This window comes from Strix uralensis, chromosome 23 (assembly GCF_047716275.1).
Source record: "Strix uralensis isolate ZFMK-TIS-50842 chromosome 23, bStrUra1, whole genome shotgun sequence".
In the NCBI taxonomy this organism is placed as follows: domain Eukaryota; kingdom Metazoa; phylum Chordata; class Aves; order Strigiformes; family Strigidae; genus Strix; species Strix uralensis.
The window spans coordinates 8,895,694-8,908,247 of NC_133994.1; the positions used below are offsets into that span (position 1 = coordinate 8,895,694).

Genomic DNA, 12,554 nt, shown 5'->3' on the forward strand with positions numbered 1-12,554 from the left:
CCCCATTGAGCCCTTTATGATGTCAGCGCACGGCCCCCAGAACAAGGGGTTCTGTCCCAGGCCCTGCACACACAGTACCTGGTGGTGCTGCCAGTGCTGTGCCAGTGGGCTGGTGCTGGTGGCACTGGTGGAGCTGGTGCTGCGAGTGGAGCTGGTGCTGCTGGTGCAGGTGCTGGTGGAGCTGCCAGTGGAGCTGGTGCTTGTGGCAGCGCTGGTGGAGCTGGTGCTGGTGGTGCCGGTGCTGCCATCGCTGCTGGTGGTGGCTCAGCCCGCAGGCAGCTGCCCGTGCCCTGCCACTCCTTGGGGTTGGCTCCTCTGTTGGCAGCCGGCACCCGGCAGTGCCCACTAAGTCCTGCCTGGCAGCGCTCCCCAGGGATGAGCGAGGGGAGGCGGTTCAGTGCCCATCCCCGCCGGGCCATGAGGAGGATCTGGCGGTGGCTGTGCGGGAGGGCCAGGAGCATGGGGGCAGGGGAGGGTCCCGAGTCCTCCAGGAGCAGCGGTGGCCATGAGCTCCAGCCGGAGGGCCGGGACGAGCTGCACCGTGCAGCCACCAGCGGCAACTTGGCCCCAGCGCGGCCGCTGGTGGAGGAGCGCGACACCGACTGCCGGGACAAGGCCGACAGGTAACGGGGCGCAGGCAGGCGGGCGCTGCCTGGGAAGCTCCGGGGCTCTTTTCCTCCCCTGGGGCTTAGCTTTGTGCCTGTGGGTGTTCGTCCTCGAGGGAGGTCACTACGGAAAGGGCGGGCAACAACAGGCCCTTCTCCTTGCCGTGAGCTGTGCCTACGACTGGCTCTGCTCTTTGTCTCTCCAGGCGCAGGCGCAGTGGCAGCGCGCGGCCTGTGGACCCCAGCAAGCGGGAGAAGAAGGGAGAAGCTGCTCCAGGCCAAGGCAAAGGGGTGTCAGCATCCAGCGCTCCCCGTGGGGCAGCAGCTGCTGCAGCGAGGCGGCGTGCACCCGCCCTGCGGAGAGCAGGTAGGACTCTCCGGTGTGGAGGAGGGATGGGGAGAAGGCCTGTCGCCTGCCCTTCTGGCGGCTTGCCGTGGAGACGGGCCGTTTGGAAAGGATGATGTGGTGTGGCTGATGATCCAGGAAAAAGTGCACTGCCAGGCCTTGTCCCTGGAAAGCAGAATTCTCGAGACGCTCATTCCTTCGGGGCTCATTTCTGATCACTTTGAGCCATGCCGTCATCCCCCTGGCACACGGAAAAGGCGTGTGCGCTAGAGGAGACGAATTCCCCAGCAGGAGAAGAGACGTGTCTGGAATCTGCATTTTGACAAGTCCCCCTGGGTTTGGGGTGTGTGGCTGTGCTAGGATTGTCTCTGCAAGCACGATGATTGGGAAAGCACTGTAGGCATCAAGGAGCTGTGTTAGCTCACTCTGGTTTCAAAAACGTGTGTTTTTAATGTAGATGAGCCTGCCGCCTGCTTGGAGTCGGCCGTCCGTACGTCGCCATCAGATGAAGAAGGCGTCAAGGAGAGCAAGAGCTTTGGGCAGGAGGTATGCCAAACCAAAGATTTTCAATTCGAGTCCTCCTTTTAGGATTACGTTCCATGCTACTGCAAAGCAAGACTTTTCCAGGAATAATGTCTAAGGCAGAGTTATTGAAAACTCTTTGATAATCTGCTGTCAAGCTGCTGACAGTCCTCGCCTGGTTGTATGAAATGCTGCTGCTTCCTCCTGGTTTGAGCTGATTTCCTAAGTGCTGTCCATTTGTGTTCTTCAACTTTGAACAGGCAGAAGATGCCAGAGCCCAAATACCGACGGTGGGGTCAGATTCATCCCCTTCCCACCTGAGCCCTGGGACACATCAGCCATCTGAAAGGGTCGATGGGCAAGTGTTTCTGAGAGAATGTCACCAATGCCTTCGCGTGCAAGGAAAGCTCCATGAGGACATGGCTGAGATGCGAGAAGAAAACGAGAGCTTGTCTCGGCAGCTGAGCAAAGCCGAAAGAAAAGCTGATGGGCTGGAAAAGGAAGTGGAGCAACTGAAAAATGCCCTCTTGGAACAGACATCGGCTTTAGACTGGACAGAAAGAGAATTACAAGAGAGCAAGAGGCAGACACTGGACTGGTATGGTGCATGCCTTCTTAAAGAGCAGAAGAGAGAAGATGCCATCAAGAAGGCAGAAGAGCTGCAGCACCAACTGGCCCAGCTCCAAAGTGAAAACGTTTTGCTGCGTCAGCAGCTGGGAGACGCGCAGAACAACAGCTGCCTGGAACAAATGGTGAGTGGTGGTGCCTCTACATGCGAGGCCGACAAGGTAGAGAAAGAGGTGAGGTGAGCGCTGACCAAGACTGACTTAAAGGAGAGCAGTTCCCAAGGCTGTCTGGCGCTTCTAAAAGTCAGCAGGTGTACGGTCCGTGCGCGGGAGTCCTTCGCTCGGCTTGGTTCTGTTTTGCGCTGGGTTTGTTGGAATCGCGGAAGGTTCTGACAAGCCTTGAGATGTTTATAGACACAGACGTACGTAGAAACGCTGAGGCCCGCGTTGGGTTTCGTTTGTGGAGCAGAACAATGGCGGGAAGGATGATACACAGAGCTGGCTCTAGGAAGCCTTGGCTCGGGTCGCTGGAGAAAGGGCTGCAGTCCAACGACAGCTCCCGCGTTGGCATCCCGTTAGATTTTAGCATTAACTTAAGGAACAAGCCAAACCCCACAAAGGCACAGTCTCGGCATCTTCCGAGGAGAACGTGCTGGGAGACAGAAATCTTCCCCAAGAGATGACATTTCTGGAGCTGTCTTCACTCGCCAGGGGTGGCTGGAGACCATCAGCTGTGCAGATGCCCTCTTCTGCCCGTGGATGCGATGGCTTTGCTTTGCGATGCACTTAGAAAAGTGATCTCGGCCTGTGAACTAGTAACTGGAAGTAAAACTACGCACTTGGGCTTCTTTTAATTTGTACTCCTGTGCCGTTGTTTCCCTAGAGAAGAGAGGCACAGCTGCAAGGAGAGCTCGCTGATGCTGTCAGAAAGCAGCACACAGCAGAAACTGCGCTGAAGGCTTTGACGAACCAGTACGGTCGCCTGAAGGCAGAGAACTCCCGCTTGCAGGAGGACCTGGACAAGGCTAAGGCCAAGGTATGCAAAGTCTTTGAAATGTTCTTTTCCTTTAGCAGACAATATCCTGGGAACAAATCCAGGAGAGATTTGTCTGCGGACGTCACGAGCGTCAGACTAGAGGGTGCTTTTAGCTCCTTTCTGCTGCCCTCTCGCCTTGCAAAGCTGATGCGGCTCTTCAGGGGGCTTGTTTCGAGGCTGAGGGGCAAAGCAGTGGCTTGGGGGCAGCATGTGGGTGGGGAAGAACAAAGCAGCTGTGCTCTTCCGAGTCTCGCTTCTGTTCCCACACCGTCCAAACGTTGTGGCCGTGAGATGAAACCACAAGCCACGTGCCCCCTGATGTCTCTGGCCTTGGTTGTTCTCCCTGCAAGGTTTTTCCTCTGTCGATCTCTGCACAAAGATGGTGTCTAGTTCCCTGGCAGTGGTGGTTGGGGGCAAGGAAAGTGACCTTGGTTTGCCGTTGTCTCATAAGCCAGGCTTCGCCCTCCCTCTAAGGAAGGCCTTGAAGCTCTTGTCCCTCCGCCCGCACTGTCCTCCCCAGCCATTAGCACAGGGGTGTGCGTGGGAGAAGGGACGGGGCACGACAGGAGCGTGGTGGAAGCCAAATGAAAGGCAGCGACCGCGGTGAAATGCCAAAGAGCATCTCCAGAGGCACGGACGTGCTATGATGCTGCAGGAGGAGTGGAGCGCCTTTGCCACGGAGCCTTTCTGGAAAGGAGGGACGGGTGGAAGCTGGAGCAGTCTTGTTGGCAAGGGCTTGAAAGGCGCACTTACTTTCAGGAATCCAAGCGCCTTTTCCCTGGGTTGAAATACAAACTCAGGGCACTGACAGCCATGATCTCGATGCATCCGTTGGATGGAGTTTCACCGAGATTTGAGACCCCTCTGCTCAAGGCAGATTGTTTTTCCCCACATACAGGCGTGCGAACTCTCCGCACAGCTGGAGCTGCAGTCCCAAAAATCTCTGCAGCTCGAAGCTCTAAATAAGGAGATGGGACAGACGGTGACAAGTCTGTCAGCTCGCTTGGCGACTCCTGGCGCGGGTCACACCACAACAGCGCCGGAAGAGAAGCAATATCTGAGTCTACGTTTGGAGGTCAGTTCATGTTCCATTTGTATCTGTGGTCGGCGTTGCGTCCATTTGTGGCTGCGGTCACGACTTTTAGGTGTTTTGTCTCGGGCACGTGGTTCTCTTTGTTAGTGCTGTGGGTTTGGCTTTCCCGTAGGGAAGCCGGGGAGCTGCAAAAGGCTGCGCCAGAGTCTGTGTGTCGTGTGTCGTGGCACCAGTGCGCGTGAAAAACACGCAGCCGTTTTGCTGCTCCTCGTGCAGACAGCGTTTAGGCTGTTTAAGAGCTTTTCTGTAAAAGCGGCGGAAAGAGCAGGTTTGTTGAGAGGGGTGGGCATTGTCTCTGTCTTCCTGTTTCTTGAAGTTGCATCTTCTCTTGTAGGTACAGGCAGCCGCTGAAGCCAGAGTAGAAGAGATCAAGACCGCTGTCGCCTCTTGGAGAAACAACCTGGAGCAGATCATTAGAGCTCAGGCTCTCGAGCTGGAGAGAGCAAAGGACAAGCAGGAGTCGACCGCCCTGCTCCTGGCCTGTGCACAGGCAGAATTAAAGAGCTCTGACAAGCGTTTCTTGGTGATGGAGGACATCGCAAGAGTTCTCAGAATCAAATTAAATAAGTAAGTCCCAACGTTTTCTTTTTTTCCCCACGTAGTACAATAGGACCCTTTTCATCGTGGCTTTCCCAACCCACGTCCCTTTCTTGGATCTGGTCAGCATGATGTGCGCACTTCTCCAGAGCCCGCCGTGGGCTCTCCCATGGCAGAGGCCTGGTTTTGTTTCTCTTGACGGACCCTGAAGTAACCAAGCTGACCAGGCCTGTCCGGAGGGTGTTCTAGTTAGTTTTCTTTTAACAGTTTTCTGTAGCCACCTCCCCTTCCTACACGTACGGTGCAAAAGAGGAGCTCCCTTCCCCTTCTGCTGTTACCCTCCAGCTGAGGAGAGACACACGGGGAAAGGCAGAGGGGACAGAAGAGGAGCCTGTGAGGCAAAAATAATCTATTTGCTGTCCGTTATAACGGTGCACCTTCAGTGTGTGTTTACCGTGGGAGGAGGGAAAGAGCCCCGAGTCCTTACTACCTTCTGGGAAAGGTCTGACAAAGACCTAACACAGACTGCTTGGAAGCCCGAGCAGCAGCACGTGTGGGTGGCTCGGAAGTCTGTGTTCCTCAGCCCAACAGTGCAGTGTCACACCTGGGGAACCACTTGGTGCCACTATGAGCAACAGCCGTTCTTGCACGCTCCTGCATTTCTCACAGGGCTAATGAGAGGCTAGCAGAAGCCAGGAGGAGCAACGGCAGTCAGAAAGCGGAGTGTGAGCAAGACCAGGGGACCAGGGGACCGAGCGTAAACCCATCGGGCTCAGGTAAGCAGCTCCAGGTGTGATTCTTCAGTGCTCGGGTGGGTTAGGGATTACGGTTGGGTTTTGCTTGGGATACTGAAAGAGCGGAAGCCTTTTCCATGTAATTCCTGGTGACGTGGAACCAGGAGAGAGAAGTTGCTTGCTTATCCCGCCGAGCATAAAGCAGGTCTTGTTAGGTGGAAACCCAAAACAGGGAGCGGGCTCTCCAGAGAAGAATTTCATAACAATGGTTCCTCTGGAGTTTCTTTCGCGGGCTTTAGAAAGCTAGTTGCCTGATGGTCAGGCATGGAAAATCTTATTTCCTCCGTTGCGTGTGTCCCTTTCATTCTTTCTGGTTTCCTCTGTGGGCTTAAATCTCTCCAGACCTTCACAGCGTCCTGTCGCAGTTGATAGTTGTCCATTGACTTTGTGGGCTCGCTCTGCTCTAGAACTAACATTGGATCTTGCTTTCTCTCTCCCAGCCACCAGCGAACGTAAAACCAGATCTGGTGGGGATTGTCCCCAGACATCTGCTCTTCCGCCAAATGTCAGCGAAGCCTGGGATATCCCTTCTGGGGCAACTCCGCCCGACAGCGACATTTTGACGGAGAGTTATTAAAGTGATAGCGACATTTTGACGGAGAGTTATTAAAGTGGTAGAAAACACTCAGGAAAGTTGGTGAATATTCTTTGCCTACCCCGTTCTGGAGAGTGAAAGCAGCCATGGAGGCCTGTAGAAAAAAGGGTTCTGCCACAGGCGGCGCCCGGAACAGCCGCCTCTCCAGGAATGGCTTTGGCAGCTCCGTCGCCCGTGGAGCCCTTGCGGGTGAGCGGTGCGGAGGAGCCCTGGAGTGCAGCTCTGTCGACCTTGCTCCCGCCTCCGGTCAGTGGCCTTGTGCGAAGCTCTGCAGGCTCGGGTGAGCCTGACTGCCAAAGCTGCAGCGAGGAGGTGCCAGCTGCGACAGGGAGGGGACGGCTCAGGGCTGTGCCCACCGCCTGTGACAGGGCTCTGCTCCCCTCCCGCTAGTGCAGGTACCACTGGGGCAGGAGGCAAGGCGTGATGGGTGCCCCAGCTGCCAAGATATGCAATTGGAACATGTGGAGAAATGACTAAATGGGGGAGCACGGAGATAGATACAAATACGTCCTCTTTAGAAATGACACCCAGGGACAGGATGTTTAATCCGTACCTCCTGCTCTCTAGGTCTACGGAGCTGCCGGCTGGAAGGGAGCAGATGTTAACCCCGACTAGGAGAGGCCCCGCACCACAAGGGCCGGGGGAATACACCGGTGTTCCCCGTGCACAGTCTCCCCTCCCTCGGGCAGAGGGAAAGGACCGCGGGCTCCCTGTGGCACCCGAGGGGCCGTCCGGCCCCACCTCAGGGTGTCCCATTCTCACAGGGTGTGTGTTTCAGGGCATCTCCGGAGCCCTGGATGTGCCTTTCTGGTGACCCACCCCTGCACCCTTCCAGAGACCCCTGACAAGCTCAGCCCTGAGGCGTGGCTTTCTGGAAGCAGGAGGGCAGGCCCAGCCCCAAGTCCCGAGGAAAAACTGAACAAGGCCACGGCTTTGACCTGGCTGCAAAGGAGTTAGAGGGAGCACTGAAAACGTACCAAACGTCCCTGGAGAAAAGCATTAGCCAGGATCCCTGTCTGATCCCATCTCGCAGCGGGTCTTCTGAGAACCTCCAGACCACTCTCCTTCCTCGGCACAGCAGGATGTTGATGTTCTTGAATAAAAGGGCCGAGTCCTTGCCTTGGGTCAAGGGCTGCACAGGGACTTTGATGGCCACTGAAAGGGAATGCAAGGGCTCAAACAAACGAATTTCTGACAGTTATGAAGAGTAAACTGTGATGGATGTATAAAAGCTTTGCTTGTGTTTTTCTGTATTTGTTTCTCAAGGACTCCTGACTCCTGAACTTTTTCCTGAGGTCCCTCTGTCTGTTTAGGATAGATTGAAAAGCTGGACTCCTTCGTGCACCTTTAGGGGCACCCTGGTCACCACGATGTGCTGTTGGGGACAGCCCGGACCGCTCAGTGGGGCACCCACAACCCCCTGGATGTGTCTTTCTGTGCACCCCAAGACATGCTGGGGGCTCTGGGGGGATCCTCGAATCACAGAACTGTTTGGAATGGACTTTTAAAGGTCACTTAATCCAACCCCTCTGCAATGAGCTGGGACATCTTCAACTCAATCAGGTTGCTCAGAGCCCCGTCCAGCCTGACCTTGACTGTTTCCAGGGACGGGGCATCCACGGCCTCTCCAGGCAACCTGTGCCAGTGGTTCACTACCCTCATCATAAAGAATTTCTTCCTTCTATCTAGTCTGAATCTACCCTCCTTTCGTTTAAAACCATTACCCCTTGTGCGATTGCTACAGGCCCTGCTAAAATGTTTGTCCCCATCTTTCTTACAAGCCCCCATAAGTATTGAAAGGCTGCAATAAGGTCTCCCCGGCGCCTCCTCCAGGTGCCCACAGCCCGTGTCAGAGCTGTCTCCTCCCACCCACTGCCCTCTCCCCAGCGAGACCCAAAGAGTCACAGACAAGCAACACTGAACCTCACCTGAGCAGACACAAACATGGTGTCTTCCTTGACAGAGACACAAGATTAGGAGACTGGCAGGGTGAAAAAAGTCAAGTTGAAAATAAAAAACCCCTCAAAGATAACTTAAGTTTCAGGAGTCCTTGCTGAAAAGTCACACCAGTGGAGAATCTCCAGCTGCAGGGGACCATCTGCCTTGGGCAAAGCTTATTTGAAATTGTTTTGAGATGGGTTTTGTACAGAGGAGCCCGAGTGGAGAACAAGATGACAAATTCCAAGCGAGTATCTTTAACTGTGTCGTCAGCACAGCTGCAAAAGAGCAGGGCAGATTGGAAAAAAAATTTTTGTTGTAATTGTGGTTGGAGCCAAGTAGGTTTTTGTGGTGGTTTAGTCCCTGCCGGGGTCTGAGACCACGCGGCCACTGCCCCTCCCCCACGAAGGGAGTGAAATACAAAGCCCCGGGGCTGAGATAAGGAGAGGTTTAATACAACAGTGCAACAGAAACTCCACAAACAACAACAATAACAACAACAACAATAACAATGAACAGAGCAAAATCTCTCCCAATACAGCAGTGAGAACAGAGCGATGGCATAACACACGTGTTAACCGACCGTCTCGCTTCGGCGCCCAGATGTGACGTCCGCATGGTATCTGAATAACCCGGCTAGAGCTCCCCCCCACTGCTGGGGAAACTTAACCCTAATCTGGCTAAACCAGGACATAATCCACCCCTTTATTCTATACCATGTGCGTCACATCCAGTTGCCATTTAGCAATTAGCATTAACAAAGAAAAATTAACAAAAGCACAGTATAACTCACGGTGTGTTTTCACCCACAATCAAGTCCCCTTGTGGCACGCATCGGACCTCTCCATCCTTCTGCATCACCCACCAGGTGCACCCAGGTCCTTGAGCAAAAGCAATCCCGTGGATGGGTTTGCCTTTGCCCGGCGCAGGACTAGCCCAGACCATTTTTCCCAGCAGATCCCTCATGCGCACCACAGGGACTTTATCCCCGTCCACAACACGTGGAAGTTTTGACTGAGCCGGGCCAGCTCCATTGGCAGATCCTCTTTTGTTCACTAACCAAGTGGCCTTTGTCAGATGTGTGTCCCAGTGTTTGAAGGTTCCACCCCCCATTGCTCTCAACGTAGTTTTTAACAGTCCATTGTAGCGCTCGATCTTCCCAGAGGCTGGTGCGTGGTAGGGGATGTGGTAGACCCACTCGATGCCGTGTTCTTCTGCCCAGGCATCTATGAGGTTATTTCGGAAGTGAGTCCCATTGTCCGACTCAATCCTCTCTGGGGTGCCGTGTCGCCACAGGACTCGCTCTTCAAGGCCCAGGATGGTGTTCCGGGTGGTGGTGTGGGACACTGGATAAGTTTCGAGCCATCCAGTGGTTGCTTCCACCATTGTGAGCACGTGGCGCTTGCCTCGGCGGGTCTGTGGCAGTGTGATGTAGTCGATCTGCCAGGCCTCTCCATATTTATATTTCATCCATCGATCTTCATTCCGCTGGGGCTTCACCTGTTTGGCTTGTTTGATCGCAGCACACGTCTCACATCCATGGATGATCTCTGCGATGGTGTCAATGGTGAGGTCCACCCCTCGATCTCGAGCCCACTTGTGTGTTGCATCTCTGCCTTGGTGTCCCGAGGTCTCATGGGCCCACCGGCCCATGAACAGTTCACCTTTACGCTGCCAGTCCAAGTCCACCTGAGCCACTTCGATCTTAGCAGCCTGGTCCGCCTGCTGGTTGTGTTGATGTTCATCAGTGGCCCGACTCTTGGGTATATGGGCGTCCACATGGCGCACCTTCACAATGAGGTTCTCCACCCGGGCTGCAATATCCTGCCATACTTCAGCGGCCCAGACGGGTCTGCCCTTGCGTTGCCAGTTGCTCTGTTTCCATTGCTGCAACCACATCCACAGGGCACTTGCCACCACCCACGAGTCAGTGTAGAGATAGAGCCTCGGCCACTTTTCTCGCTCAGCAATCTCCAAAGCCAATTGGGTGGCTTTCACCTCTGCGAACTGGCTCGATTCACCTTGTCCCTCAACAACTTCAGTGGTTTCTCATGTGGGATACCACACCGCAGCCTTCCGTCGTCGATGTTTTCCCACAATGTGACAAGACCCATCAGTGAACAGGGCATATCGCTTCTCCTCCTCTGGCAGCTCGGTATATGGTGGGGCCTCCACAGCACGTTTCACCTCGTGTTCTGGTGACATCCCAGAATCTTTGCTCTCTGGCCAGTTTATGATCATTTCCACTAATCCTGGGGGGGTCGAGGTTCCCTATTCGAGCCTGTTGTGTTATCAACGCAACCCATTTACTCCACGTGGCATCTGTTGCATGATGTGTTGAGGGAGCCTTTCCTTTGAACATCCATCCCAGCACCGGCAGTTGGGGTGCCAGGAGGAGCTGTGTCTCAGTGCCGACCACTTCTGAGGCAGCTCGAATTCCTTCATACGCTGCCAGTATCTCCTTCTCAGTCAGGGTATAGTTAGCTTCAGATCCCTTGTATCCCCGGCTCCAAAAGCCTAGAGGTCGGCCTCGGGATTCCCCAGGTGCTCTCTGCCAAAGGCTCCAGGAGGGGCCATTCTCCCCGGCTGCGGTGTAGAGCACGTTCTTAATCTCCTGCCCTGCCTGGACTGGCCCGAGGGCCACTGCCTGAGTAATCTTCTGCTTAATTTGTTCAAAGGCTTGTTGTTCCTCAGGGCCCCATTTAAAATCGTTCTTCTTGTGGGTTACGTGGTAGAGAGGGCTCACAATCAGGCTGTAGTTTGGGATGTGCATCCTCCAGAACCCCACAGCGCCCAGGAAAGACTGAGTCTCCTTTTTGGTGGTTGGTGGGGCCATGGCTGTTATCTTGTTTATCACCTCCACTGGGATGTGGCGACGCCCATCTTGCCATTTTATTCCTAGGAACTGAATCTCCCTTCCAGACCCCTTAACTTTCTGTCGCTTGATGGCAAAACCAGCCTTCAGAAGGATTTCAATTACCTTCTTTCCTTTCTCAAAGACTTCCTCAGCTGTGTCCCCCCATACAATGATATCATCAATGAACTGCAGGTGTTCTGGAGACCCACCTTTCTCCAGTGCAGTATGGACCAGTCTATGGCAAATGGTGGAGCTGTGTTTCCACCCCTGGGGCAATCGATTCCAGGTGTGCTGGATACCCCTCCAAGTGAACGCAAACTGTGGCCTGCACTCTGGTGCTATTGGGATGGAGAAAAACGCATTAGCGATGTCAATCGTGGCGCACCACTTGGCTGCCTTCGACTCCAGCTCATACTGGAGCTCTAGCATGTCCGGCACTGCAGCACTCATCGCTGGCGTAACTTCATTCAGGCCACGGTAGTCCACGGTCAGACTCCATTCGCCATTAGGCTTTCTCACTGGCCATATAGGGCTGTTGAAAGGTGAGTGAGTCTTGCTGATCACCTTCTGGCTTTCTAGTCGACGGATCAGCTGATGGATGGGGACCAGGGAATCTCAGTTAGTGCGGTACTGCCGCCGGTGCACCGTCTTGGTGGCAATTGGCACTCGCTGCTCTTCAACCTTAAGCAACCCCACCACCGAGGGATCCTCTGAGAGGCCGGGTAAGGTGGACAATTGCTCAACCTCCTACAGGGCAGCTATACCAAAGGCCCACTGGTACCCTTTTGGGTCTTTAAAGTACCCTCTCCTAGGTAGTCTATACCTAGGATGCACGGGGCATCTGGGCCAGTCACAATGGGGTGCTTATGCCAGTCCTTCCCAGTTAAGCTTACTTCAGCCTTGTAAGAGTCGGTCAGAAGATCAGCATTGTCTCAACATTGTCATCAGGGACATGGACAGTGAGGTACCTGACAACGGCCTGTTTGGAGCGCAGTTGCCGATCCCTGGAGTGGAATGTGGTGCTGTACCGGGTCTGGCTGAGCCAGAATTGGTTTTCCCCTGTAGCAGCCCTCATGGTGCTGTGTTTTATGTTGGGATCTGGCAGGGTGTTGATAGCACACTGGTGTTGTGGCTACTGCTGAGTAGTGCTTACACAGCACCAAGGCTCTTTCTGACATTTCCCCCCCAAAGTGGGACGGGGTGGGCAAGATCTTGGGAGGGGACACAACCAGGACAGCTGACCCGAACTGACCAAAGGGATATTCCAGACCATATGACGTCTGCTCAGTATAAAGCTGGGAGAAAGGAGGAAGGGGGTGGGGTCACCCTTGGTCCTCCAAGGCAACCACTACGCGTATTGGAGACCTTCTTCCTGAGAAGGCCCGACATCGCCTGTTAATGGGAAGTAGAGAATAAATCTGGTTTTTTTTGCTTCCGCGCGTGGACCTTAGCTTCGCTTTGCTTGTATTAAAACTGCTGTTGTTTTACCCACAAGGGTTGTTTTGTTATCTTATTTTCTTTCCCTTCTTTGCCCTATTGAGAAAAAAAGGGGAAAGGGGGGGAAGTGATAGAGCGACTTGGTGGGTACCTGGCATATAGCCAAGGTCAAACCACCGCAGGTGCAAAGGCTCCTGAATGCAGAACTGTGTGGCACAGGCAGTGCAG

The 12,554-nt window shown here is 54.4% G+C and overlaps 1 protein-coding gene across 1 annotated transcript; it reads left to right on the top strand.

Annotated features, from left to right (window-relative positions):
- The first annotated feature begins 11 nt into the window (after positions 1–11).
- On the top strand, positions 12–6,123 carry LOC141953856 (uncharacterized). The gene is made up of 9 exons (XM_074892746.1): positions 12–623; positions 812–972; positions 1,409–1,497; positions 1,734–2,225; positions 2,923–3,075; positions 3,974–4,150; positions 4,503–4,735; positions 5,375–5,481; positions 5,940–6,123. The coding sequence occupies exons 1-9, from the start codon at positions 376–378 to the stop codon at positions 6,074–6,076; spliced, it is 1,797 nt and encodes a 598-aa protein (XP_074748847.1). The 5' UTR covers positions 12–375; the 3' UTR covers positions 6,077–6,123.
- Positions 6,124–12,554: the final 6,431 nt, after the last annotated feature.

Bases quoted from the DNA above. Each gene is read 5' to 3' on its own strand.
- LOC141953856 (XM_074892746.1), top strand. From the start codon at position 376: ATGAGCGAGGGGAGGCGGTTCAGTGCCCATCCCCGCCGGGCCATGAGG. The intron at 1,498-1,733 runs GTATGCCAAACC...AACTTTGAACAG, and splicing joins GCAAGAGCTTTGGGCAGGAG to GCAGAAGATGCCAGAGCCCA. The intron at 4,151-4,502 runs GTCAGTTCATGT...CTTCTCTTGTAG, and splicing joins ATCTGAGTCTACGTTTGGAG to GTACAGGCAGCCGCTGAAGC.